The 25792-nt window shown below is 40.1% G+C and overlaps 1 protein-coding gene across 1 annotated transcript in view; it reads left to right on the plus strand.

The window, feature by feature from the left end:
• The window catches only part of FYB (FYN binding protein), a 137705-nt gene that overhangs the window by 86111 nt on the left and 25802 nt on the right, over positions 1-25792 (plus strand). The window contains exons 3-10 of the mRNA XM_005872570.2: positions 6033-6189; positions 13779-13825; positions 15364-15383; positions 15814-15845; positions 16601-16721; positions 19177-19336; positions 19874-20018; positions 24363-24385. Of these exons, the coding sequence (XP_005872632.1) occupies positions 6033-6189; positions 13779-13825; positions 15364-15383; positions 15814-15845; positions 16601-16721; positions 19177-19336; positions 19874-20018; positions 24363-24385 (705 nt within the window). The remainder of the gene's footprint in view (positions 1-6032; positions 6190-13778; positions 13826-15363; positions 15384-15813; positions 15846-16600; positions 16722-19176; positions 19337-19873; positions 20019-24362; positions 24386-25792) is intronic.

The following is a 25792-nucleotide window of genomic DNA, read 5'->3' on the forward strand; positions in this document are numbered from 1 at the left end:
AAGTGTTATGTAACAATATCTAAAACCAGTATGTGCTTTGCAGAAAAATCTAAAGTGCAAAGCTTGTGAAATAATGCAATTTCCTTCTTCTATGAGTATACTAGCGCCTTTATTGTGTCTTCATTAATCATCCCTTCCCCTTCTCCCCATTCCTTCTTTTTCCTCAATTGTGTTTTTCTGTTTATAGAGTTTTAGATGCTGACAGAATGCCATCACTTCGGGGAGTCTGTGTTTGAGTGAATCTGGAGTCACCCTCAGGGCAGGGCCAGATAACTCCTGGTACCGCTGACTCATAGAGGGCCCCTCCTAGCCGTTTCCTCCTCATAAAATGACCTTGGAGTTCCACCCATCCGGGTGTGCCTGAGCTGAGGCATATGGCTTTGTGCAAAGCCTCTTCTGAGCTTCCAAACTTAAAGAGGATGAAAAGTTTGAACCAGAGACTGTTAACTTCCCAGATTTTTCAGAGCTTTTTTCGTGTCTGTTAAGATTTTGCAATTTCTCTCCCCTCCATTCCCAACCCACCTCATTTTGTTTTTCTGTAACCAGTATGAACTGTTCCCTAACACAAGTACAGTGAGTTCTCTTTTGGTTTTTGCCATTAGTCTCATTTTTATTGTCGTTAAGAATTTTATTATTAAAATTATTACATCTGTTGTGGAAGTTCCAATGTTACAGCAAAACGTAAGTCAAGTTCCCACTTGACTTTTTCAGCAAAATACCCAGTTTCTCCCTGCAGGGGTTCAGAACAGGCCTCCCCAACATGTGCCACTTTGGCCTGTGAGTTATTTTGAGCTGAAGGCAATTGAGACCCCGCAGGTGCACAAGAAACTTTGATCTCTCCTTTAAAGAATATAAACTAGGGGCCTCGCTCACAGTAAGTTAGAAACAGAAATGACTTTGTATGACCTATCCATAAGGCAGGGCAAACGTCTAATGATTGAACATCTGCTCTTCTTAGCATCCTATAAATGACTTTCCTCCCCTCGGAAGCCCCATGGGGCCTCACCTCATCCTTAGCTTGGAATGTCACATAGACCTCAGTTACCTTTCCGTTTCGGAGCCTCTTGTGTCTGTGGAGTTCCGTGCGTACATATGTAATGAAACTTGGTTACCTTTTCTTGTTCATCTGGTTTGTGCCGATTTTATTAGAGCAGCTAAAAGGACTTTGAATGGTAGAGGAGAGCTTCTTCCTCCCCCATCCTTCTCGAACTCTTCAGCTTCTGTGAAAATGCCCAGGAATACAGTTCCTGGATCTGACTTGGGATAAGCGTGGGCATTAGGTGGCAAATTTACCTGATTCGCTACTGTCATGAAGTCATCCTGCACTGTCCAGGAGTCAAGTTCTGCCCACTGCTGTGGGGCCCATACCCCTACACAATTCTGTCATTTTTGAGGAAGGAGTGAGTACCAAGTGGTCTTTTCAGTATTTTACTTTATTTTTATTATTATTATTTTTTTTTAATCCTCACCCAAGGATATGTTTCCATTGATTTTTAGAAAGAGTGGAAGAGAGAGGGAAAGACAGAGAGAAATATCGATGTGAGAGAGACACATTGATTTGGTTGCCTCCTACATGAGCCCCAACCAGGGCCGGGAGGGGCCTGCAACCAAGGTACATGCCCTTGACCGGAATCAAATCCAGGACCCTTCGGTCTGCAGGCCAATGCTCTATCCACTGAGCCAAACCAGCTAGGGCAAAGGTCCAATATTTTTAAGCCACAGGCAACACCCCCTAAGCCTTGGAGGATAAGATCCATAAATAGATCAGTTTGGGGTATTACCTCTCAATTTTATGTCTCCAATTCTTGATGCCAACTAAACTCTAAGCTTGTTGTTGTTTCCATTATTGTATTTACTTTATATCTTCTAAGTTCTTTAATGACTTTATTTCAAATTCCTCAATTCCATTCCTTGAGACTTTTTTTTTTTCCTGCTAGCTCGCATCAGTCATTCATCTTTGGGGACCCATGTTCTACTAGCTCCTAAATGTCTACTTTCCTGCTATCTGGTTTCCAACATCAAATTATGATATATATTATAAAGTTGACATTCAAAACACCCATATGTGTGAATATGTGCCTCAGAATTACTTTGCCTTCTCCAAAGCCAGTTCTGCTCTGCCTGAAACTGAAAAGTCTTATGAAATTCCACTAAGAGGAAAGGTACCCACTGGAAAAGCTGGGCTTACACTCAGATCCTAGGAGAGCATATTAACATGTTCATTTGAACTTACCAATAATTTCCATTTCTTTGCTTTGAGGAGCAGTAGAACATGGCAGCGAGGCCAAAGACATTATAGGAAACTAGAGGCCCAGTGCACAGGTGGGGTGGCTGGCGAGCGGGGCGATCAGGGCGACGGGAGGTTGGCTGCAGAGGGAGAGACCACGGAATGTTGGCTGTGGGAGCACACTGACCACCAGGGGGCAGCTCCTGCCATTGAGTATCTGCCTCTTGGTGGTCAGTGCACATCATAGTGACCAGTCGACCAGTCATTCAGTCACTTAAGCTTTTATATATATAGATTGCCTAGGATTCAAATTCCGGTTGAGTTTGATCCCAACTTCTATCATTTACAAACTCCCTGAACTTGGATAGTTTTCTTAACTATCAAATGGAAACAAACTAACAACATATACCCAAGATTACAAATGTGAAATGCCTAGAATGGTACCTGGCCAAAAAAAAAAAAAAGTGATCACTTTATGTTATTATCATTAATATCAGAAATTTCCTATAGATTCAAAGTTTCTGTTTCTTTTTTACTTATTTTGTTATAATCCACCCACTCTTTCCATCACAACAGGTTAGATGTTTACTTTTGAGAATTCCAATATTACTAATTACATGTTGGTATACTTTTAAAATAGTCCAGATTGATATTTTAGAGCCAATCACTTTACAGTAATGGATGTCTACTTGTTTTTGTTCCCCTGAAAAACTAAGGTGCTTGTTCTTAGAATTATTTTGTACGCATGCAAATATATTCCTGGTAGTATTTGAAAGTGACCACAGATTTTGAAAATCAAATGTTTCACTGCTAAATGCTGGTGGAGCCTAGGAAGACTTTAGCACGTGTCTCCCAAGCTTCATGAGGAACAGGGCACGTAAACAACTGGCTTAGAGCCTCATGAAGCCAACCAGTCCCCCTCCTCCTCTCAGCCCTGCTTTCCTCTGGCTCCGCTGCACCCTCAGGCACGCTCTCCCCTGCCTGTGGCCAGGTGGCTGCCCCCAGCTGCAGGGGGCCCCCTGGGGTTCCCAGTCCAGGGGAAAGGCAGGCATGCTCTTTCCAGGTAGCTGCAGTTATGACAGTGAAGGAAGGGAGAATAGAGGCAAACAGAGCAGTGGGGCCCACCTCAGAGGCCCACTCAGAAAATCTCTGTAAAGATGAGCAAGCATGTGGGTTTGGGGGTTAAGTCAGTTTGTAGTGTTTCCAATTCCCCAAACCACGTCTGTAATTTCTCGCCTCCAGCCCTTAGATTGCTCTCATCTGGTAACACCTCCTGCTTGTCAAGTGTTTTTGCATGAAAAGATGTCACAAGTGGCATATGTGCACCATGGTTCGTAACATCCACTCACAGTCGCTTATTCTCTTTGTGTACAGCTTTTAAATCGCTTCTGAATCTATCAAACCACATCATTTATAAATTAAAATAACAAGATGCCATTTTCATCTGCCAAACCCAATAGGATGGTAAATATTTATTCCATAATGAAAGAGGCATTTCAAATCAGCAAGTAATAGCTTATTAGATAAATGGGGCTGGGACATTTGATAAATGATTTAAGAACAACAATAACAATAAAAACCAGAAAAATAGATCCTGATCTCGGGCCTTACTCCAAAATAAATTACTAATAGTTTTAAAAAGTTAAATGTAAATAAATAAATAAATACTAGAGAAGTTGAAGACAAAAGAAGGTGAATAATTATATGTTCTCAGGGTGGGAAAGATCTTTCTAAATGTAGTTCTAAGTGATAGAAATTATATATAAAAGAATTTTTTTGTTGATTTAGATGTAGAGAAAAGACATATATCAAAATATTGAACTTATGACAAAAATGAAATTGATACACTATTTCTAATAAAAATATCTCCAGTTAGGAATTTTTATAAACCTGATTTATAAGGGAACTAATTTTTTCTACTTCAACTCCCCTAAACAGCTACCAAGTAGATGAGCTCCTGCTGGGAGAACTGAGCCTGGCAGGAGTGTCCCGAGTCCGGAGTGCAGGGCCTGAGCAATCTCAGTGCTCCAGGAGGAGGACTGGGACAGTGAGGAGAGAGGGCGATGTTCTTAATAATCACCACAAGTGAGGAACTTTGGAAAGAGGTGGAAATATCTAAAAGGAATTGGGAAACTTTTTGTATAATATGCCATTGAAAAGACTGCCATTGACCATTAAGGAAATTTACAGTTAAGTACTACATTTTCTTTAAAGGTTTTGAAGATTTTTAAGATTTGATTGTTTGTGGCAAGGTTTAGGGTTGTTTGTTTTGTTTTTAGTTTGTGTTTGTTTGTTTGTTTGTTTGTTATGGACAGGCAGAGGCAGGAGCCAAAGCAGTCAAATTATTCTCTTTAGTTTGTCCATGTAAGAAGCAAAACAATTAAGATCCTTAATAAAGAGTTTTTATGAACCGATAAAGAAAAGCAAATATTATTTTTAAAATAGGCAAAGGATTTGAACAGATAATACCATTAAAATGAAAATGGTTAGCCCTAACCGGTTTGGCTCAGTGGATAGAGCGTCAGCCTGCGGACTGAAGGGTCCCGGGTTCGATTCTGGTCAAGGGCATGTACCTTGGTTGCGGGCACATCCCCAGTGGGAGGTGTGCAGGAGGCAGCTGATCGGGATAGTTCTCTCTCATTGATGCTTCTAACTCTCTATCCCTCTCCCTTCCTCTCTGTAGGATAGCAATAAAATATATTTAGGAAAAAAAAGAAAAAAATGAAAATGGTTATAAAGATGAAAAAAATGACCTCACTAATGCTCAGACATGTGAAACTAAAAATGGTTTTCAAGAGGCCACCCCCTTTGCCTTTCAAAAATTTGCCCCAAAGCAAGAAGGACACAAAATACAAACTCTACATTTAAGAAAACCAGGCAACATGTATAATTCCTAAGCATAAGATATGGAATCAGAAAGTGAATCGGGGATTGACAAAGAGGACGAAGGTCCAAGCCAAGGCTGGAGATACAGAGACAAGTGATTCGATTCATTATTTAGCCAATGGAAGCCAGACAGTTTTTAGAAATAATCAATGGTATGCTGGCAAATGTGGAACAAGTTCTCCAGGAAAAATCGTGTATAGGTGTGTTATGTCTACATACATACATATAATAAATTGTATTGACATAAAGGATGTATAACACACAAAATACCGATAATAAAATATACAGTACTTTTTGTTGAAAATTCCATATAGCCCATTGTTGATTTTTACATTTGTAGCCAACCTAATGGTTGCAGTTAATGAAGGAGTATAGCCCTAACTTGGATGTTGATTAATATTTTCACTTATGTTAACAAGACAAATGTGAAACAACAAAGATATATGTCAGACCTTCACTCACTTTCCAGTGATTGAGTGACTACTTTGCTGAGTTGTGTAACAGTTTTCAAATCCTGGGAAAATGTTTCCTCAATGTTTTATCCCGTTCACAATGTAATATCTACAGAAGCAACACACTTCTAAGTTTCATCTGCATGTGTTCATTAACTCCACGGGGGTGGGGGACTCTTAAACAATATATAGGTGTACAAAGTTATCATGTTGTGCACTTAAATATCTTACAATTTTATTTGTCAATTATACCTCATTAAGGCTGAAAAAGTAGAAGAAATAGGACATTAAAAATGCCATGTCCCATAATACTTGGCATATTAGACTCTTTAAAGCATTAATTCAACTTAGGATGCATTTCTTACATTTTTATGTTTAAAATTCTCAATTCTGCATACTTGGAATAACCAGTTCTTGTATCTTGAAGACTTGTCTTAATTCATGGTATTGTTTGTTTTACTTCTTAGGTACCAGCAAAGGCCAAACGCCTTACTCAACAGCTTCCCTACCACCACCTCCACCATCCCATCCGGCCAGCCAACCGCCATTGCCAGCTTCTCACCCAACACAACCGCCAGTCCCAAGTCTACCTCCCAGAAACATTAAACCTCCTTTAGATCTAAAGTAAGTAAAAGGTTATCTTGTCATTTCTTTGTCAGTCTCTTGCCATAGATTTCCAAAAGGTGCTTGGCTGAATGCTGAGGGTTACGTGGTAAAATGCTGGGGACACAGAGGTGGACAGCTAACAGGGAAAAAGAATGTCTAAGCAGCTGCTCTCATACCTCCAGACCCTTGAGCAACTCTTGTTTACCTGCTTTTACAGTGGTTTTTTCTCTTAAGCATTCATCGGAAGAAAATTTCTACTGCCTTTTTTAAAGTTCTGAAGCATTTTTCAGGTCAGCACCACCACCATCCTTTTCCCCATCATCATCACCAACACCACCACCATTATCACCATCAGCACCACCACTACTACCATATGTTACTGACAGCCTATGATGTGCTAGGCATTTTACATATATAATCCCTATAATCATAATGAATTACTCGTGTTATCATCATTTCATAGATGAGGAAATAGAATGCTACAGAAGCTAAATAGCTTCTCTAAGGTCACACAAGGATAGAGCAGAAACCTGAGCCAATGTCAGTCTGAGTCCAAAGTAAAACAAGTTTTCTCTCATCATTCGTTTTTCGAGCTGTTTTAAAAACCTAGGAAACTTTTATTCAAGCTTAAATTTTCTTAGAGGGTACATTTTAGAAATGTCAGAACTACATGGGTGGTTTACACATGGGCTCTTTATTTGTGATTTCACCATCAGCACCACCACTACTACCATATGTTACTGACAGCCTATGATGTGCTAGGCATTTTACATATATAATCCCTATAATCGTAATGAATTACTCGTGTTATCATCATTTCACAGATGAGGAAACAGAACACTTACAGAAGCTAAATAGCTTCTCCAAGGTCACACAAGGATAGAGCAGAAACCTGAGCCAATATCAGTCTGAGTCCAAAGTAAAACAAGTTTTCTCTCATCATTCGTTTTTCGAGCTGTTTTAAAAACCTAGGAAACTTTTATTCAAGCTTAAATTTTCTTAGAGGGCACATTTTAGAAATGTCAGAACTACATGGGTGGCTACGCCTGGGCTCTTTATCTGTGATTTACCAGAATAGCTGGTTGAGGAAAAAGCAAGTGGAAGATTGGAGTAGAATGAAATGTTGTGGGTTTTTTATTTGAAGTATTCAGACTGTGGCAAGCATGGATCTTTATGGCAAGTGAGGCTAGATCTTCTCGTTCTTCTAGAGAATTGCTTTCTGTGATTCTCCTTTTCCACAAGTAAGTAATATTGAGCTGAAGTTTGTTTTTCCTTCACTTCAATCCCCTACCAGATGGATATTCTTTGTATTTAAAGTCTTAATATCCATAATCCGTATAATAGAGCCTGTTAGTAATAATATCTGATTGACAGCTTTCTTTAAATGTTGATGATTACAATTTAGAGCAGGGGTTGGAAGCATGCTAGTCATGGGTAGCCTCCAATATGTCTCACTTTATTATGCTTTGGGAAGATTCAAAGGCAGTCACCAGAAGGTGTTAGAGCAGATAAGTGACTTTTATTTTCTCTATGGCCAATGACGTGAGTTCAGATGAACTGAATACCCTTCCAAACAGTTAAGTTTATAAATTCTAATTTAAGTCTCTAAAACCCCATGATATCCAGCTACCAAATAAGAATGCAAGCCATCTGCCTACTAACATATAAATGCTAAATAAATATTAGTTTAATTAAGATAACTAATTAATATGTGTTCTTCGATACATCTGATTTCTGTGTAATTACTTTCCTTTCATATGTATTCAACCTATGTCCTTTTCTTAATTTCTTTCCTACTTTGATAAATTAACCCACTTGATTTGAATTTAGTACTTTTGACTTTTATGATGTGACCCTACCCCAGCTTCTGGCTGCAGCCAGGCTCCTGGGTCCTGTGTAATTCCAGTGAGAGGTTGTATTAAATAGCTTGAGCATGAATTCCTGAACATTTACAAGACATGGAGACTGGTACATAATAGCTCGATCAAAGAAATGTGAAAAGGAGTATTTGGCACTATTCCTGCTGTTTGGCGGTCCCCAAGAGCCCCCATATGTGTGATGATTTACTGAAAGGACTCACAGGGCTCACCACAGGTAGTGCTGACGGCTCAGGTTTATCACAGCAGGACTCTGCTCTAGGGCTGGGGACGGACACGTTGAGAAGGTCCTTCAGCTATGAAAACGCAATGCACATGTGATGCTGCTTCCCCAGAAAGCCTAGTAGAGACAGGTTTTGATTGAAAGCTGGTCATATAGGCACCTGCTACCTAGCAACTACCAAAATGCCAGACTTCTAAAAGAAGCAGCCGTTCATCCTAATCACAGTGTTCATATAGTCCAGACCAGTGGTCAGCAAACTGCGGCCCCTTGAGTATGACTCTTCCACAAAATACCACGTGCGGGCGTGCACGTACAGTGCGATTGAAACTTCGTGGCCACACTCAAGGGGCCAAACAGCCGCATGTGGCTCGCGAGCCGCAGTTTGCCGACCACTGGTCTAGACACAGCAAAGCACTCTTACAACTAGGCAGCTTTTCATATCAGTGGAGGGAATTCTTTAGAAGCTGTGTTTCCAGATACAAGCCAAGGGCCAACGTTGGTAGCAGATTCTTCTAAAAATAGCAGTTGTGGGCCTGCTGTGCTAAACTACTCCCTGGAATCCATAATGATGGGGTGGGGAGTAAAATGTTGTAGAAGGAAGAAAGGATTTTAAAAACAGCCTGGTAACCTGTACGACTATTTCATAAGGATGCTGGTCAGTTTCCCAGCTTTGCAGGGAATTCTTGCAAAGTTGAAAAGGACCTGCTGATCAGCCAGGCTCTAATTCTTATTTGATGAAAATAATAGCAAAAGCCACCAATTGTAATCAACTTTACCTTACCCCTATTTCCATCTTATTAAGGACTTCTAATTACAAAGTCTGATTCATCTAAGAGTTGCCAACTCCACAAAATACATACTCTCAGAAGAAAGATGGAGAGGAATAAGAGTCTTAGAGGTTATATTGCCTAGATCAACTACAGGGTGTCCCCCCAAAATAGCTCAATTTTGAAAATGAAATATATGTTAATAAATACTGCCTTTATAATTTTTCGAAGTGTGTGTATCCATTTTTTGGGACACCCTATGTATTTGGAGCTTCTGAAAGTTAATTGTCAGATGGAGATGATAGGGAAAATGAAAGCTAAAGGACATCTATAATGTAATATTTTTATATAGTGAGAACTTCTAAGCTCTCATCAGAGAGCTCAAGTAAATTCCAAAATGAAGAAATATCTGGGTTAGAAACTTTCCCCCAAGTAGAGGAAGCTAGATAAGACACAAAGAGGAAATGAAAGCAAAATAGATCTTGATAGTCTGGCTCAAAATTTTACATTTAATGTGAGAGGGAAACTTATGGAAAACTCTTTAAGTAAAATTTTAAAATATAAGTGTTTCTGTGCTTTTCTTCACACCACCACCCTTCAAAACACACCTGGGTGTTCCCTGGTGCTCCCTCTGCTGGCCTGCGAATGCCATTCCTCCCATCTCCAATCAATGGCTACCCTCAGAGTCAGGAGCTAATAGATTATTTTACATTCACTCAACAATTACTTTTTAAGCCACTACTTTGTGCTTTTGTAATAAGAGTTCAGGAAGTAGTGAAGAAAACAAAGACCCCTGCCCACATAAGACAGGGGCAAAAGAGCAAAGGAATAAAAATAACAAACAGGTAAAGGATATAGTATGTTAGGAAACATTGAATGCTGTGGGGGAAAATAGCGCAGGGTTGGGTGGTGTAGTGCAAGGGTGGGAATGGGGACAGTGTGTTGCAACTTTCAACACATGTGGGGGTGGCTCCCTTTTTGGAAGGTACACTTCAGACTCAACAAGGTGAGGGTGTTAGACGTGCAGACACCTGTAGAAGAACAGTTCTAAGTGGAGAGGACCATTTCTAAGTGGAGAAGACAGAGCAAAGGCCTAGAATGTTCAAAGACTAGGAAGGAGGTAACGGGCTGGAGTAGAGCAAGGGAAATGAGACGGTAGGCGAATGTGGAAGCAGGGAGAGCAGTTAGGCAGATATCGCAGAAACGCAGGCAAGACATAGAGGGGTGTCTCACGAGGGTGGTGTGCAGATTCTGAATATATTTTGAAACAATTTGGATTTGGGATGTGAAAGGAAATGAGGATGGAAGATGGCTCCCAGGCTTTTGGCCTGAGCAACACTGAGGATGATGCCTCCATCAACTGAAATGGGAGAGGCTGCAGGGGAGCAAGTTTGGGGTGCGGAAGGTCAGGAGGGCGTGGCTATGTGAAGCTTGAGGTGTCTCTTAAACATCCAAGTGGAGATGTGGAGGAGGCAATTGTGTATAAGAGTGATGAGTCTGAGAGAGAGTTCTGGTGTAAAAATATACATTTGAGAGTCAGAGGCACATATTCCACACTTAAAGTCACAAGACTGTTAAGGTCCCTAAGGAAGTGAGGATAACTAGAGAGAAGGAACAAGCCCTGGGTCCTGGGAGAAGGAAAAATCAGGAAAGGAGAATAGAAAGGAACAACCAATAAAGCACAAAAAACAAACAAACAAACAAACAAAAACCAACAAGAAACAAGGTAGTGTTCCCCAGGAGGAAGCAGTGACCGACTGTGTCCAAGGCTGTGAGGGCCAGTAGGCGAGCGCTAGGCAGGTCAGTGTGGGTGGAAGTCTCAGGAGTAGTGGGGACACAGGCCTCATAAAAATGGCAATGGGGGGTGGGGGGAAATAAGGACAAGTATGTAAGACCTTAATCAATAAAGAAAGAAAGAAATGGCTTTAAAAGAACAAGAAAGGAAAGCAACTGGAAAACTCAAGTATAGACAGCGCATTAAAAAAAGAGGGAAGCAAAGAAATGGGGCAGTAACTAGTGAGAAAACGGAATTAAGATTTGTACTTTTTTTTTTAAGATGGAAGAAATAAAAGCCCTGGCTGGTCCACTCAATGGTTAGAGCGTCGGCCCACCCACCAAAGGGTTGCAGGTTCGATTCTGATCAAGGGCACATACCAGGGTTGCAGGTTTGATCTCTGGTCCTTGTAGGTCAGAGCACTTTGGGAGGCAACCAATCAATATGTCTCTCTCACATTGATGTTTCTCTCTCCTCTCTCTCTCTTCCCCCTCCCTCCCTCCCTACTATTTTTTCTAAAAATCAATAGAAAAAATATCATCAGATGAGGATTAACCAAAATAAAAGAAAGAACAGTGTTTGTATACTAATGAGAAAGATCCAGTGAAGAGGGGAAATAATAATGGCAACGAAAGGGAAGCATTCCCGGGACCAGGGACTAGAGCAAGTGGGACTGGAGCTCGGGTGCGGGTGCGGGACCGGCTTTCCAGGGAAAGAACGGACTAGTGAGGCTTACGGGGGTGGGGTCTGCACTGCCCAGGGCAAGGAGACACATCTCTCCCTCAGATCCAGGAAGGGTTTCAGGAGACGGGGTGGCCTTTCTCACCTGCCCGCTCCCCGGAAGTCACTTGTGATTATTTCACTCAGGTCAGGGTGCCACAAGAGTGGAAGAGATTGGAGGCAAGTGAAAATTAGAAAGAATAAAGAGCTTTAAAAGCAAAGTCGTGGAGGCCAAAGTTATATCGTATTTTAAATTGTATTGTCTCCCCACCTAGTGGTGAGAACTCAGCTAGCTGTGTTTTCTGCTCTTTTCCTCAGACAACGAGGGGGACTAAAGAGCATCTTTCTCATGCTCAGTGTTCAACAGCTTTAGTGTAACGCGCTTTTTGTGCTATTTTAAATTCTCAATGGTAGTTTTCACAGTATGTCTAATTGTTCATGTGAAAACAGAACCAATGGTTGAATATTTTAGTATACAAAGCACATTGCATGGTTATTAATAGTAATGAGACAGGAAAAGTGAGGTAAGAAGAAATAACAAATAACGGGAAGTGACCGAGGTTGGAAAAGGAAAGGTTAAACAGTTCTTTTCCTAAGGTCATCATAGTCGGTGTAAGGTTTGGTTTGGGTTTCTTTGGGTGGGCGGGGGGGACAGGGGGGCTCTAAAATTGGAGGAAAAGTAAGAATTTGCTATTATAACCTTTTTGTTCATTACAAATGCTTTCAATTCTTCCGGATCGGAGAGTTGACGCATTAGTCATGCTCTGCCATTGGCTCACCTGACTTCATCAATGTGAGAGAGACATTTGTTTTGTTTTGTTTTGGTTTGTTTTGTTTTTTGGGGGGTGGGTTACAGTATGTATTTTCTTAAGAGAGTTCATACCCAAGAGCTGCTATTTTATCAGTGAAGTCAGAAACAAGGTCACCTGATTTTAGGGGAGAAGGAGAGGAAAGTGGTGAATTGCCATTGACCTAGATGCAAGAGAGGGTTGACTAGAAAGAAAGGGTAATTAGATTATAGAATAGTGCAGAGGGTACAGTCGAGATCAAATGTCAATTATTTGTAATATCCAGAATCAATAAAGTGGCGATTTTCTCCAGCTATGCTAATCAACTGGAGAATAAAAATAGAAAATTTAGATGTTCCATAAATAATTAGGGATTTGCCAAGCCCAGGCATTAATAACTGTGTAGAGCAGTTGGAGTGAAGTGGTTTGAAATGAAGCACCTTGGAGTCCAAGCCACAAATGAGGGGAGTAAGTTTGGAAAAGAGAAAGGAGTCAAAGATTAGAACTAGCCCTAGCTGGTTTGACTCAGTGGATGGAGCGACGGCCTGCGGACTGAAGGGTTCCAGGTTTGATTCCGGTCAAGGACACCACGTGCCCAGGTTGCAGGCTCGATGCCCAGTAGGGGGCGTGTAGGAGGCAGCCGATCTGTGATTCTCATCATTGGTGTTTCTCTCTCTCTCTCCATCTCCCTTTCTCTCTGAAATCAATAAAAATACATTTAAAGGGGGAGAGGGGTTAAGAGATCAACCGAAGGACTTGTATGCATGCATATAAGCATAACCAATGGACACAAGACACTCGGGGGAAGGGGGGAGGAAAAAAAAAAAAGGAGACATATGTAATACTCTTTGTAATACTTTAAGCAATAAAAAAAAAACATTTAAAAAATTTTTTTAAAAGATTAGAACTAAATCTCCTGGGTTTTTTTTTCTTTCTTTCTTTCTTTTTTTTTTACTTTTATTTATTTATTTATTGACTTTTAATTTCTTTATTGATTAAGGTATTACATATGTGTCCTTATCCACCCATTAGTCCCCCACTCATGCCCTTAACCCCCTGGTTAGGCTTATATGCATGCATACAAGTCCTTTGGTTTCTCCTGGGTTTCTATACCATAAACAAGCAAATGCCTTCAGAATCCCAGAATTGAAGGATTGACATAGTGCTGTTTTAACAAAACAAAAAAACCTGTTGCTGCCCTGAAGCAATGGACTCACTGTATGTGCTCACTGTGGACGGACAGTTCTGTGCTCAGGCTCCCGGTGCTCCATTTCTTGGCAGCAGTTGCAGCACAGATATAGGGCTAAGCCTATTCTAGTGACTTCTGACATTTTTCATCAGAGCAGACATTAAAGAGAAAAGAATTAAAAGAGAATAATTTTTATCTTTTCTTATTTTTTATTGTAAGGTGAGCATCGACTGGTTCTATTTTCACTTTTTCTTCTTTCTTGTTTCCAGAAGCCCCGTCAATGAAGACAATCAAGATGGTGCCATGCACTTTGATGGTAAGGGGCAAGAAGGAGTTTCATTTATCCTTCTGTTACCACATATTACAGAAGTTTAACTTAATCATTTCATAGGGTTCTTAATGGGGCGTCAGCATCATCATTGATCCATGCAAGTCCCTTCTCTAGTTTTATTGATTTATTCATTTTATCACCATGACCCACTCTCTCTCCTCTCTTCCCCTTACCAGAGACAAATAGTCTAATGTATTTAATGTGTATGTGTCTGTATATATTCTTTGCATACTGTTGTATGTGTGTATATATTTCAATTTACATGAATACTATGTTAGAGCTCATTTTGATCTCTTTTTTATTCACTCAACATCATGTGTTTTGGAAGACCCGTCCATGCTGCTATATGAACTATATTTAATTCGTTGGTGTTAACTACTGCATACGTTCTCCATGTATGTACCCCATGGTATGCATGTTAAGTACTCTATGGTATGCATCCTATGCATTCACATTTTACATTTTACTCCAACTCACTAGTACAACAAATAATAATTCCGTGCACCTCCTTGCCCCCATGTGGACCTCTGAGAGATTCTTTATGGAGATAGACTTACCCAGTAGCGGCATGGCTGCTCCGGAGCTGTGGTGTGTTCGTTTTGACTGAGTGGGAGCCGAGGGCTCTCCAGAAGCTCTGCATCTGTGGACACTCCCATCAGGAGGGCAGGGAGGTTCCAAGATGCCTACCTTTCACCAGCACATGGTATTATTCAGCTTTCCAATTGCTTCCAGTCTTACGTGTATAAAATGATACCTCATTTTCCTACCTCTGCTTACTGTTGAGTCTGAGTACTTCACTTGTTCATTAGCCTTTGTGTTTCCTCTTCTGGAAGTTGCCGGTTTATATCCTTTGACCATTTTTTTCTTGGGGCTGTTGTCCTTTTCTAGTTGACATGTAGGAGGAGTTTCTTGTATTCCAGATATTAATCCCATGTGAGCTGCAGAGATTGCAAATACCTTCTGTCATTCTGTTCATAGTCTATTAACTTAGCCCAGTCTGTCCTTCATTGAACATATTAAATGTTAATACAATAAAAATTATTAACTTTTACCTTATAATTTAAGCTTTATAAGTTTTATTGAAGAAGTCCTATCTCTAGGGGAAAAATTATCTTGTTTAAAAAAATCTAATTAACTTGATTTGTTTGATACATGAAAGCAAATCACTGGGAACAAGTAAGTCAAAAAGGGAAAACTAGTTGTGAGTTTCTGATAATACCTTTATTCCAGAGATGCCCCAGAGCAAATGTGCGTGCCTTTCATAAAGAGAATGAAGGGTGTCTTCATTATCTTATGAAAGCCAATGAAATGATTTAATAATTAAATGACAAGTATCAAAAAGCCATAAAAAGGATCTAAACCACATATTCTATTTTGTACTTCTATGTCTTTGATAAAACATACTAATAAGTTTTGTTAGATTATGAACTGTCTGGAATATTATATTACATCTAGTAATCCTGTATTAAAGTGCTTCTTAATTACAGTATGTTAAATTTTATTCTTTTTTTTAACCCCTTTAGGTGCTGGAAATCTAGATGAGGTCAGTTTTTTTCCTTCTCATATTATATTGCTGGAACTAGAATATTTAATAATCATTGCGATTCATTTTTTATTAGTATAAACTAGCAAATGAAAATTCTTACGAGTAAAGATATTTTTTTCCACTTATGATCTTAGTTCATCTAAAATGCTTGAGACATTAAATACCAATTGTTACTCTGACTCATAGGAATTCTTAACATAAATTTAAGTCTGGCTACACATCTGAATTACATAGCAGGAGATAAAATGAAATCTTCTGGGGTTTACTTTCATGGTCTATCTCTAAAAAGGAAAAAAAATATTTTAAATAAGCCAAATGTACATACACTTAAATTTTTTTGTTTTGCTAAGTGCTTGATCTATGAAAATGTGTGTATGCTCCCCTTTTTAATAACTAAGCTTAATTATTATTCATGTTTTCTTGACAGGAAGAAAGTGATGGAGAAACATATGAAGACATGTATGAGTTGCATTTTTTACCATGATATTTTTCTTCTAAGATGAATAGAATGATTTGTAGGTGGGAGAATGGATGGATATTCAGCACTAGGTGGGGAAAGCTTTTTTGTTCAAATGACTGACATATAATGGTAACCTTTATTTTAATACAAAGGACTAAAGAGTCTTTATTGTCTGAAGATTTCACAGAGAACTCTGTTAAAACGCTGTTGCATGAGAGACCAGAATATTTTTTAATATAATTTTATTGATGAAGAGAGGGATAGGGAGAGAGAGAAACATCCATGATGAGAGAGAATCATTTATCTGCTGCTTCCTGCACGCCCCCTACTGGGGATCAAGCCTGCAACCCAGGCATGTCCCCTGACCAGGAATCAAGCTGTGACCTCCTGGTTCATAGGTCGATGCTCAACCACTGAGCCACATGGGCGGGAAGAGAAACCAGAATTGTGCCAGTCTAGATAGACCCCATGTGTGTGCTCTTGTACCTGTGAGTGCATGGACAAGAGAAAGGGGCGGGGCGAGGGGAGAGACATTCCGACAAGGAGCAAGAGCACCTTTAGAAACAGTCTCTTCCCTTGTTGCACAAGCTGTAGGGAAAGCAGAGCCTTTGGAAGGAGTCCTCTCTGTGTGCCTCCTGCGGGCTTTAAGAACAATCACACTTCCAGGAATGCAGATAGAAACCCCTCTGGATAGTGAGCCTTATCACATCAATGCCTGCAGCTGTTGAAACAGCCTAACAATGTTTATCCACAGAGAAGCATCCAAAGAACGAGAGAAGAAAAGGGAAAAGGAGGAAAAGAAGAGATTGGAGCAGGAGAAAAAGGAACAGAAGGAGAGAGAAAAGAAAGAACAAGAGATAAAGAAGAAGTTTAAAGTAAGAGTGTGCTTGCTGACAGGTAGAAAAGAGTAACCTCTTTTTATAATTTTCACACAAAAGGGGCACCTGTCTTGAAACCTTACATGGCTGGAGAATTAGTTGTTTTCTAAGGAGTAACTATCCTCACAACAAACTTGTTTTTGTCCAATATGCTCCCTGTCCCATGTAATATGACAAAATTCAAATAAAATATGGTGGCTTATACTTAGTGGGCACCCAGGAAATCTGTTGACTGAGTGAATGAATACTCAGTTACTCAAACCCATTGTGGCTCTCCTCCTTACACACTCCATATTAACCTACTTATGCTATGAGCTTGGGACCACACACATCTCTGGGGCATGTATTATAGTGGTGCAAGGGACACACGTGTCTCCAGATGCACTTGTCTTAGAATAAAGTTCCTATGAGCTACTCTAGCTGCCAATGTCTAGACGGGGACACAAGTGTCTCCAGATGAAGACATCTGGAGACACTTGTCTTAGAATGAAGTTCCTATGAGCTACTCTAGCTGCCAATGTCTAGACCTGCCTTGGTTTTAAGCATATGTACACATTGACTTCTGATATCTGCTGTTTCTCAGCCCTCTTCATCTACCTGAATGTCTGACCTCTGTCTCCTCTGATCTCTGATTCTGATGTGTGACACTTATTACTACCACTAACACTATGTTGCCTGCTCTCTTCTCTTGGCTTCACCATCTTGGATGCCATGGCCCATCTGGTGTGGGTCTGGTACGTCAGCTATATTTTAGGGTGAGTTACAAAATTATTCTTTACTTTATAAAGGATTCATATAGTTTTCTATAAACATTGAATTCCCCCAAAATAGTTACTACATAGTTTGACTTGTAAAAATTTGATTCATATATAACTTCTCAGTATATTTATTTTATTAAAACTAAACTTCGACAACATGGTGCAGGGAAAATGGAAAGCTTAGTCAGCTGAGGAGATGTAGATTCAAATTCCAGCTATCCATGTTTGTTGGGGAATTAAATAAATTAGTGCACATAAAGCACTGTATCTATTATAAGTTCTCATTAAATTTTTAAAAATCTTACTATAGGTAAGTAAAATTAGGATTACAATGTGAATAGTAAAACATTTTACTCTTCCAGAATGTATGGCTCCAACATTTATATTTTTCAAGTGGAATATATGAAAAATTAATTTCTTAAATGAAAGTCTTCCCAACACACAAAGAGAGAGCTTATAGTTTTGAAGGAATTATGTGAAGTTTTTCCTGTGTTTCTTTTGGAAAGATCAATTTTGCATTGCTTCACTCATTCATCCAAATAACATTTTTAGTAAGAAAAATATAGTGTGTGGGAATCATACCACTAAATATGAACTCAAACGTTTCTCAAGACTAGGACTTCACAAGCTGTATTCCTCCCAAAAATCTTAATGGATGTCAAAAATAAATAAATTAAATAACTGTAAGAACTGCTCCATAATACCATATTTCCTTAATTCTGAGACATAAAATATTTTGCATTTTGAAATTCTGAAGTTAGGATGCATCTTAACATTAGTGGCACATCATAATTTAAGTTAAGCTATTTTATTTCTTTCTCAGGGGTACATAATGATTTGTCTCACAATTCATAGCATCATAAGTTCAATAAAATAAGGCAAAAGTCACAATGCATATTTGCATATCAAAAGATCTAAGAAATTCTGTTTTAGAAGATAGCAATTTAAGATTAGAAAATTAGATCTTTAGGATTTGTGGTCTAAACTAGATGATTCCTCTGATGTCAAGAAACCACTGTACTAATTAGGATATTAATTTTCAAAACCTCACAACATTTGTTCGCTGGGTTTTTTAATTTACAAAGCTATTTCTAAAATGTTATTTTGTTTATGGCAGGTAATGTCTACTCCATGTTCATACACAGACAATACAACAAACTTAGGGGAAAAAAGGAATGAATGAAATTGCTTTTCCCCCCAGTACCCCCCCCCCCCCCCCCCCATCACCTACCCCTCCTTTAGCTGTTCTAGGCCTTCTAGAACCATCGGAATAACTTCACAATGCAGTGTGAGAAGAGACCTTCCCGTACCAGGCAAACCACCCAAATATCCCATAAAAACACAGAACACCCAGAGAGGATTGTCGTACATAAGTGGTATTCGGTTATCAGTGGCTTCCTTTGCAAGCCCTTCGCAGAGTTGCTAAGGTCCATAGACCTCCACTCTCTCCGGGACCCCAAGCACATGCACCTGTTCTTCGGTGGTCCTGCCTGACCCCTGGGAATTTCCCCTCATTGCTCCTATAAGAGCATCCCAGGAATGACATTCCCCCTCCATTTCTAGTTTAAACTTGTAGCTCTTGGAAACAGGCAGGTTGGCAAGCTGTGGACATACTGGCTTTCAAACTGCATTCCTTAAAGATTCTCTGAATAGCAAAGAAGCCTGTTGTGATTGTTTCCCTTTCCTCTTTGCAGCTAACCGGCCCCATTGAAGTCATCCATCAAGCCAGAGCTTGCTGTGATGTCAAAGGGGGCAAGAATGAGCTGAGCTTCAAGCAAGGCGAGCCTATTGAAATCATTCGCATCACGGACAACCCGGAGGGGAAGTGGTTGGGCAGAACCACCAGGGGGTCATGTGAGTGCACATTGTCCTATGACTTCAGATTGTCCTCTTTTGGAGCCAAAAATGAGAAACGCACAAATGTTTCCAGAACTACTCATAGCCATTGAGTTAGGAGTTTTGTTCTGGGTGGACAAGGATAGGAAGATTTAAAATGACAGGTGTACTGGTAGTTCCATCTTCACGTCATCTGTGTTATCTTTCAGTGGGGAACAATGTAAATGTTTCTATAACTCCAGGGAGGGAAAGAGAGCATTAGGCTCCTCAGTGATGTTAAAAGGGGGGGGGGGGGGGGGAGAGAGAGAGAGAGAGTCATGTGAATCACTTTGGAATGTTGAAAACAGACTCTAGGCTTACTCCAAACCACAGCAGCATAAAACTTGGACAAGGTACAGTAAAACATGTGTCTACATGGGAAGTCTATGAATCAGAATTGCAAGCAAAGAAACCAGGGGCCACTTTAAAGAGCAAATGTGCAATTGATATTTTATTCATAACTTTAAGCTATTTAAGCTGCAGTCACCTGAACATACCTCGTTCCCCTTTCGGTAGATGGCTACATTAAAACCACTGCTGTGCAGATTGACTATGATTCCTTGAGACGGAAGAAAAACTCTCTGGGTCCTCTTTCATCGAGACCCACTGAAGATGACCAAGAAGTGTATGATGATGTGGCAGAGCAAGATGAGGCTAGCAGGTATGTGCAAAGCTGCACAGCTCCGGCTGTCTCCTCGCCAGGGATTATGGATTTTAAGGCCCTTCTGTATTTTACCTTCCATGTTTCCTACTGCTCTCTACCACTAAACTGAATGACTGTGTACAGTAAGTTCAATATGGGTGCAAGGCCATTTGAAACTCCAGATGGTTTTGTTTTACTCTTTGTTTATATGTATCAAATACTCCTTGAAAAATAATGAGCCATTTGTCTGATCTTGACAAATAGGTCGCTGTCCCAGCATGCTGTTCTATAATATTCATTTGACCTTAGGGATATGTTGCCTAAAATAAATATGATTTTGTAAAATATAAGGCATGAAATATAACACTTAGTTCTAAGAAATATAAAATTTTTATTCTGAAATCTTTGAGCCTAAATATAGTTGTTCTTATTTGAACATATAACAGAAAATAAGTGAATGCTTTTTATTATAACTCTACTTCACTCTTTAAAAGTACAAAAGTAGCCCGGTTGGTGTGGCTCAGTGGTTGAGCATCGGCCTATGAACCAGGAGGTCATGGTTCAATTCCAGGTCAGGATATGTCCCGGGGTTGTGGGTTCAGTCCCCAGTAGGGAGCATGTAGAAGCCAGTCAATGATTCTTTCTCATCATTGATGTTTCTATTTCTCTCTCTCCTTTCCTCTCTGAAATCAATAAAAATATATTTAAAAGTAAAAACTCCATTCCCTATGATCCCTGTGTATCAACTAAGGGGCCAACTTTCCATTGCCCATTCATTCCACCAGATTAGGATGAAGTTCCCCCACACAAATCCTGGGAACACCTTCCCACAGCAGAGGAACCGAACAAGACATGGAGGAGCCAAGAGGAGAGAGGAGGCAACTCTTCCCATGTCCCTTTTCTTCTCTTCTTTCCCCTCTCAGGCTTCCGCTTCCTTTTTCCATGACTCCTCCTGTGTCTCTTTTCCCTAGCTCCGGTCTTCCTCATCCATTCTTCTCCTTATTGCTCTTCCATTCCCCCTCTCCGTTCATTCCTTCTTTCCTCCAGTGTCTCCCCTTCCTGGTAAAATCATAATCTCCTCAAGTTGAAGGGAAAGAAGGACAATGTCCACCCCAGCAACAAACCCTCGTTTTCCTAGGCCCACATTGTGGCATTGGGAATCCGCCACTGTGGTCCCCAAGCACGTGATCTGTGCTAGATCTTCTCTCTGGTAAAAATGTGTGCCTTCTTCATCACTCAGATTTCAAAGAAAAAAGCGTTTGAATTACCAACCATTAAAAAGAATTAAAACTATCAAAAATAGTAACATACTTCCAAGACACATGAAGAATTGAATTTCCCTCTTGTGGTCTTCCCCTCTTGGTGTTAATGAAATTTGTTGTGTTTCTTTCTGGCAGTTTGATCTAAAATGAATTATAGCCTGCAATGCCTTCTTACCATGTTATGCCCATAACTTATGCAACATACATCAAAACATGCAACATGTGCACTGGTGTTTACAGATCATGAATTGGCTTTAGTCATCAGAAACCCATTAACCTAGTTTGGGAGTCAGTAAATGTCAGTTTCAAGGTCAGTTGAAGTTCTACATGGTCACAGACTGAGATTTATAGAATTTTTTGGACATACATCTTCTACCTATATTAGCATGTTATAGTATGTTTATCTTTTATTTTTTGCAAATCACATTTCTCTTGTTTTGGGGCTGAAGAACCGCATTGTATTAATAAATACATGTGTACAGTGATGCACATACTCAAGAAAAAATAATCCACAAAAAAAGAAGGGTATTTTTTAAATTGAGCATTCTTTAACCATACTAGGTGACTAATTCCCAAACATTACTACCTTCTCCGTCTCATCAAGTCCCTACATCCCACAACTCTAAAAGACACGCTCCAGTTAGTAGACATGTAGCAGAGAATCTTCTGTGTAATAAAATGGAACTGGAAGTATGGTTTTAATGCTCCATATGTTAAGCAAGTATAGAACCACAATATTTCCTAGCCTCTATTCCTCTCGTGCATGCTTAATAAGAAAATGAAAGAAGAGACATAATTCCTACACAAGTTTTGTTTTTGAAACTACAGCTGCTGCTAGCAGGGATCTCATAACAGAACATGCTTTGTCCCTAGAACAAGAAAAGATGCTGACGATAGGATAGCCTAGCCGGCAGCTTGTCCTGGCAAGAATAGGAGACAGCCCCCTCCTCTCCTCCCTCCTCCAGTGCCTCCTGGTCCCTTGCACTCTTTGCTCTTTCCTGATCCCTCCAGGGGAAGGAGAGCTGACTGTGCACTACAACCTCTCTGAGCAGACACAGGCTTAAAGGCTCAGGTCCTGACAGCTGGCCTTCTCTTTTTCTTCTCATTTAAGACAATTTCTGGAATAAATATGAAAATTGAAAGAAAGGAAATTACAAATGCAAATTCCAATCCTCCATCACATAGCAAAATTTTTCTATATATGTTTCCCTATCTTTTTCCTTCCATTTATTCTTTTTCTCTTTCCTTCTCTTTTCTCACACTCTCCCTCTCCTTACCTCTCTTTCATTTGTTAAATGTTTTGTATTCTACACAGTGAGTGGTTTGAGAAAGCTAAAGGATTGCTCTAGGCATGCGGCCGGGGTGGCTCAGTTGGTTGAGCATGAACCCATGCACAGGGAGGTTGCCAGTTAAATTCCCCATCAAGGCACATGCCAGGCTTGCAGGCTTGATCTCCAGTAGCAGGTGTGCGGGGTACCGTAGATAGATGTTTCTCATTGATGATTCTATCTCTCCCTTCCTCTCTCCCTAAAATTTATAAAACCAGAATTGCTCTAGGAATTAAATCATGTGTGGCAGCTTTGCTCCTGACTCTGATAACCTGGTTCTTTGGGAATTGAGTATCAGAATTTCCAAGATGGGATATATCTGCCATGAGTGTCAGCCAACCAGATTGTAACTCTTCACATAATTCTAACTCTCTGCTTTATGCTCAAAAGCAAGTGTCAGAGAATATGAGTGTGAAAATAGTTGTAAGAGGATACTTAAACTTCATCAAAAGTTAATTCCTTGCTTACATAGTAAAACATTTATAGAGTGATTTTCTATAAAGTTCCATTAGCAAGACATTTTTATTTCTACATTAACCATAGATTTGCATCAGACCAGTTTCTCTAATCTGCCTTTAAGGTTGAGGAAGCAGATACGAGTATATTATGATACTGTCTGGTTATAATATCAGACTGATATCTGTTGTGGGTAGATTAACCAAAGGGTCAACATGGCAGTCCAGGGAGTGCAGCCAGAACAACGTTCTCCAGGAACGCAGGATGCTGAGGTTCTGGTCTCAGCTCTTCAATTCATTGAAAAGGTTTGGCCAAGTCATTTAATTTCTCAGAGCTTCCGTTTCTTTTCAACAGATTGAGGGAATTGAAGCAGATGAATTCTGAGATGTTCATCGTCTCACAATTTACACTTCCTTTGCTGTCACAGAATTCACATTTTAGTGGCAAACACAGGCAAGGAAACAGATGATGATAAACTAGGGATGTAGTACCCTAGCTGGGGCTCAGTGGTTAGAGCATCGGCCTGGGGACTGAAAGGGCACAGATTCAATTCCAGTCAAGGGCACATATCTCAGTTGCAGGCTTGATCCCCGGCCGCAGTTGGCATGCAGGAGGCAACCAATCCATGTGTCTCTCTCACATCGATGTTTCTCTCTCTCTCTCTGTCTCTTCCCCTCCCTTCCTCTCTCTCTAAAAATCAGCACAAAAAATATCTTTGAGTAAGGATTAACAAAAAATAAATAAATAAATATAGGGATGTAGTACGATATATAAATAAATAAGAAATACAAGCAGTCTGGATTTAGCAAATAGGGGACTACACTGTATAAAGCCCCATGAGTAAAATTTCAATTTTTAAAACTTGTCCTGTTTAAAATAAGATGTAATGTTATGTACTAAGAGCAAAATGCTGTGGTTATAAGATGTTGAAAGAGAATTGATTTAATGCAATAATAGTTCTATATGCCTCATGGAATAATACTCTTTTTTAATATAAATCCATCTATGGAATGATGTAATAATGTATAATCCGAAAACTGCCTTATGTGAAAATGTTAGGAGCAAACAGTATCATTGTTTTAAATACTTTATGTAGTATCAAAACTCACTTGATTCTTATTAAATTTGTTTTGTATTTTGCTTTGTTACTATGGGCCTTGTTACTATTCAACAATTTTTCTTCTTCTTCACATATCCTAAGAACTTTTAACTGGAGTCTTATTTCTCTTTGGTATAACTGCTCAATACAAGTACTTCTTTTCTTGATAACTACATAACTCATATGTGAATTTAATCTGTCTCTGTTTCTTTTCTAGCCACAGTCAGAGTGGAAGTGGAGGTAAGCCACACACTTTTAGCAGAAGTTTCTCCAAGTCTTCAACATTTTTGTGTCTATTAATGATGAAATTCCTTTGTCTGCACCTCACGAGGAGCATATTAAAGTGGTAGAATGAACATTGGACTGAAACCAATGGCCTGGATTTCAGCCCTGGTCACCGAGTGACCCTGAGCAATTCACTTCTTTCTCCCATGCTCCTTATGGGTCAGAAGTTGGCTCCACTTTCAGTGTGCCCAGGGCAGTGCTGATTGTGCCAGTGGTACCGGCATCATTACTAGAGCATCCTCCTTCATGTTCAGAAGTATCCTTGATTGTATAACTTATATGGTCACCTCAGCTGTGACTCCTAAAGACCCCTTGACTTCTCATCAACAAAATAAGGGAATTTTACTAAAACTTTGCAGCTAACATTTTCATCCGAAAGGTCAAATTTCAAGTTCATTGTACGTTTTCTAAAATTTTTATCAAATTTATTGGCATGACATTGATTAATAAAATTATATAGGTTTCAGCTGTATAATTCTATAATACGTCACCTGTATATTGTACTGTGTGCACACCACTCCAAGTCAAGTCTCTTCCATCACCATATATCTGTCCCCTCTTTACTCTCTCCTACCTCCCCTTACTCCCCTTTCACTCTGGTAATCACCATACTATTGTCTGTGTCTATGAGCCTTTTTTTTTGCTTAATCCCTTCACCTTTTTCACCCAGCCCCAGACCCCTCCCCTCTAACAGCTGTCAATCTGTTTTCTATCTATGAGTCTGTTTCTGTTTTGTTTGTTAGTTTGTTTTGTTCATTAGATTCCACATATGAGTAAAATTATATGGTATTTGCCTTTCTCTGACTGGCTTATTTCACTTAGCATAATACTCTCCAGGTCCATCCATGCTGTTGCAAAGGGTAAGGTGTCCTTTTTTATAGCCAAGTAGTATTCCATTGTTGAAATATACCACAGCTATTTTATCCATTCATCTACTGATGGACACTCGGCTATTGTAAATAACACTGTAATGAACATCTACTAATGGACACTTGACTATTGTAAACTAGAGGCCCAGTGCATGAAATCTTGCACAGGGGTGGGGTCCCCTCAGCCCAGCCTGCACCCTCTCCAATCTGGGACCCCTCGGGGGATGTCCAACTGCCAGTTCAGGCCTGATCCCAGGGATCGGGCCAAAACCAGCAGTTGAACATACCTCTCACAATCCAGGACTGCTGGCTCCTAGTCGCTCACCTGCCTGCCTGCCTGATCACCCCTAACTTCCCCCCCCCACGCGCCGTCCTGATCGTCTCTCACTGCCTCTGTGTGCTGGCCTGATCGCCCCTAGCTGCCCCCCCCCTCTGCTGGCCTGGTCGCCCCCAACTGCCCCCTCCCTGCTGGCCTGATTGCTCCCAACTGCAC

This window comes from Myotis brandtii, unplaced genomic scaffold (assembly GCF_000412655.1).
Source record: "Myotis brandtii unplaced genomic scaffold, ASM41265v1 scaffold384, whole genome shotgun sequence".
NCBI lineage: Eukaryota > Metazoa > Chordata > Mammalia > Chiroptera > Vespertilionidae > Myotis > Myotis brandtii.